Genomic DNA, 2,486 nt, shown 5'->3' with positions numbered 1-2,486 from the left:
CCGTGGCAAAGGTGATGGGGATCACGCACGGTGAAGCGCAGGCCTTGTTTGGCCTGCATAGCTTGCGCTCGGGTGGCGCGACGGCGGCGGCCGAGCAGGGTGTCGATGAGCGGTTGTTCCAAGCCCACGGGGGCTGGCGGTCGCGCGAGGCCATGCTGGTATACCTGGCCGATAGCGTGGGCACGAAGCTCAAGGTCTCGAAGGCCCTGGGGTACTGACAGGGTGCTGCGCCGGGTCTGAGCCTTTTCGGCAGCGTGTAACGCACGGAGCAAGGCTATGCCACCCCTTTTCCTCTCAGGTCCCTTCGCACCCCAACCGGCGATTATTGAAGTTTTCGGTAACCAGGCTCGCCTCCTCCCACGGAAGCAAGTGCACTCTTCTGCTCGCAGGTACCCAAGCTCTACTCACGTCTATAAGCGGTAAGGCAACTACTCATGAAAACTGTAGGTTTTCTGAGAGTAACGAAAGAAAACCAAGGTTTTCTGTGTATTTGCCGAGAGCGTACTCGGCAGTTCGTTGGTGGTACGGCGGGGCCGTACTGGTGAGAAAGTAGGGCAAGTCGCGGAGAGCGCGACGGAAAGAGCAATTTCGCGAGTTAATTTAGTCAGTACTGACAGGTTTCCACTGCGTCGTCTGCCAATTACACCGCCCCGAGGCAGATAACGCAGTCGGTAACCAGGCTCGCCTCCTCCCACGGAAGCAAGTGCACTCTTCTGCTCGCAGGTACCCAAGCTCTACTCACGTCTATAAGCGGTAAGGCAACTACTCATGAAAACAATTTTTTAAACGTATGCGTGGGATTGTTTATTACATTTCGAAGTAGTGTGTGTGTGGTTGTTACAGTGGGCTCCAGACTCCCGAAGAGTAGAGCCATCGGGCCAGCTGGCCGTGCTCTGCACTAGAGACTAATGTACAAATTAGGACAACTTACATTTCAGTCAAACCGCGAGGAAAGGGAAGGCTGAGGACCCCTCATTATTATTGAAATAGGCCTGAGCCTGAAAAGTACTCCAATAAAGAGAATTAAAAAAATTGGTGATAGCTAATCGTCCATCGGTGACCGCTCCCGTGAGCATAGAGTAGTGTTGTGTGTGCGTCTTGGTTGTTGCCCTGGTGGCTCTACTCTTCACGATTCTGACATCCGCATAACGCACATTTTGGAGGCAGGAGCGCCGAGTCGCCAAATTTATATCTCATAGATGCCTTGCTTCATTGATCCTCAAGACTTGGCTCTAATAGACATCAAGCAACTGGTAAAACCTGTTATCGCCTATACATATACAGGGTCATCGTATAATATATGGGACCAAAAAGTAGATCGTACCTAGATCTATGGTATAGAATGATCTACAGCAGCTATAGACCGTGCCATGGTATGTTAGATAGGCCTGAAACAAATGGTCTAAGTCATCAAAAGTTGCTCAGATGTGAATGTTGAAAGAGGTTGCAGCGGACCCAACCAGTTCTGACCGCTCCCAAACACTGGCGTATGTGCGCACAGTTCTGTCCGAGGCCCCAAGCCAGGATGAAGACCGTACCGCGGCCTGCTGGGGGCACCACAAAGCACCCAGGGAGGCACTCCCCTTGACTCCCCACTTCTAAGGAGGGAGGATCCTAATAAGCTCAGCCCAGGAAAGGGGCCCTAAGGAGTATACACACATACACAGGTAAGGTCACAGAGAGGACGGAGCTACCCACCACGGGCACCCTGCTGCTAGCCATCCAACACCAAGACCTTCACTGCGCGGAATAATGCCGCCAGGGCTCTCGGCGGCTTTGGGAGGGCACGGGGGACTCTCATTGTGGGTTATCTCGAGCAGGCACGCCAAGAAAAAATGAACAAGCTGACCCTAAAACAATCCTACCACCCACTTAGATATCGAACAGGGCAAGTACACAGCCATCGGCCACCCGTCAAGTTGTTCATTATTAATCCAAACGGAAACTTGGCAAAAGGAACATTACACATACATTTTACGCAAATAATAGTCTCCACACACATATATATATGCTGAGGCACGGAGTAGATAAGAGTACCTGGAGGGTTCCATTTGTGGGCTTGCTTGGCAAAGGCTTCCCACAAAGATAGCGTTACTAGTACGGCAATGGCCAGCTCGTCATTTCTCTCTCAAGCATCTTGGCTGCCGCAGTTATCGTTCGTTCCTTAGACGGCTCGGAGTCGGCTCCAACCCTTTTCTGTCGGTGTGACCCGCCGTGTGGCATCCTCCGCAGGTCGCTCTCTTCATCTTGCCAGCCCCGCGGCTCTCCATCTGCACGGCGGCCCCAGCGGCTAGTAGCTAGGAGCTCGGTTGGTCAGCTGTTGCCAAGACCCCGAGAGCCATGAGTAGGAGACAGCCGCTGACGGTGGCCAAGATGGCGAGGGAAGTCCTGGGCACGACCCGCCGTCGCCGTACAGCGGTCGCCTTTCCAAGCGCCGCGGGTGCACTGATTTCCGTGGCCCTGCTAATGCTGCTGGTGCTCTTGAA

At 53.5% G+C, this 2,486-nt stretch overlaps 1 protein-coding gene across 1 annotated transcript in view; it reads left to right on the top strand.

Annotated features, from left to right (window-relative positions):
* VOLCADRAFT_87505 (uncharacterized protein) overlaps positions 1-1,602 on the top strand; it is a gene marked incomplete at both ends in the record, with an annotated part of 4,881 nt that extends 3,279 nt beyond the window's left edge. The window contains 3 exons of the mRNA XM_002947237.1: positions 299-419; positions 724-753; positions 1,502-1,602. Of these exons, the coding sequence (XP_002947283.1) occupies positions 299-419; positions 724-753; positions 1,502-1,602 (252 nt within the window). The remainder of the gene's footprint in view (positions 1-298; positions 420-723; positions 754-1,501) is intronic.
* Positions 1,603-2,486: the final 884 nt, after the last annotated feature.

Source organism: Volvox carteri, assembly GCF_000143455.1.
Source record: "Volvox carteri f. nagariensis unplaced genomic scaffold VOLCAscaffold_5, whole genome shotgun sequence".
Taxonomy (NCBI): domain Eukaryota; kingdom Viridiplantae; phylum Chlorophyta; class Chlorophyceae; order Chlamydomonadales; family Volvocaceae; genus Volvox; species Volvox carteri.
This window is presented reverse-complemented; position numbering and strand designations above follow the sequence as displayed.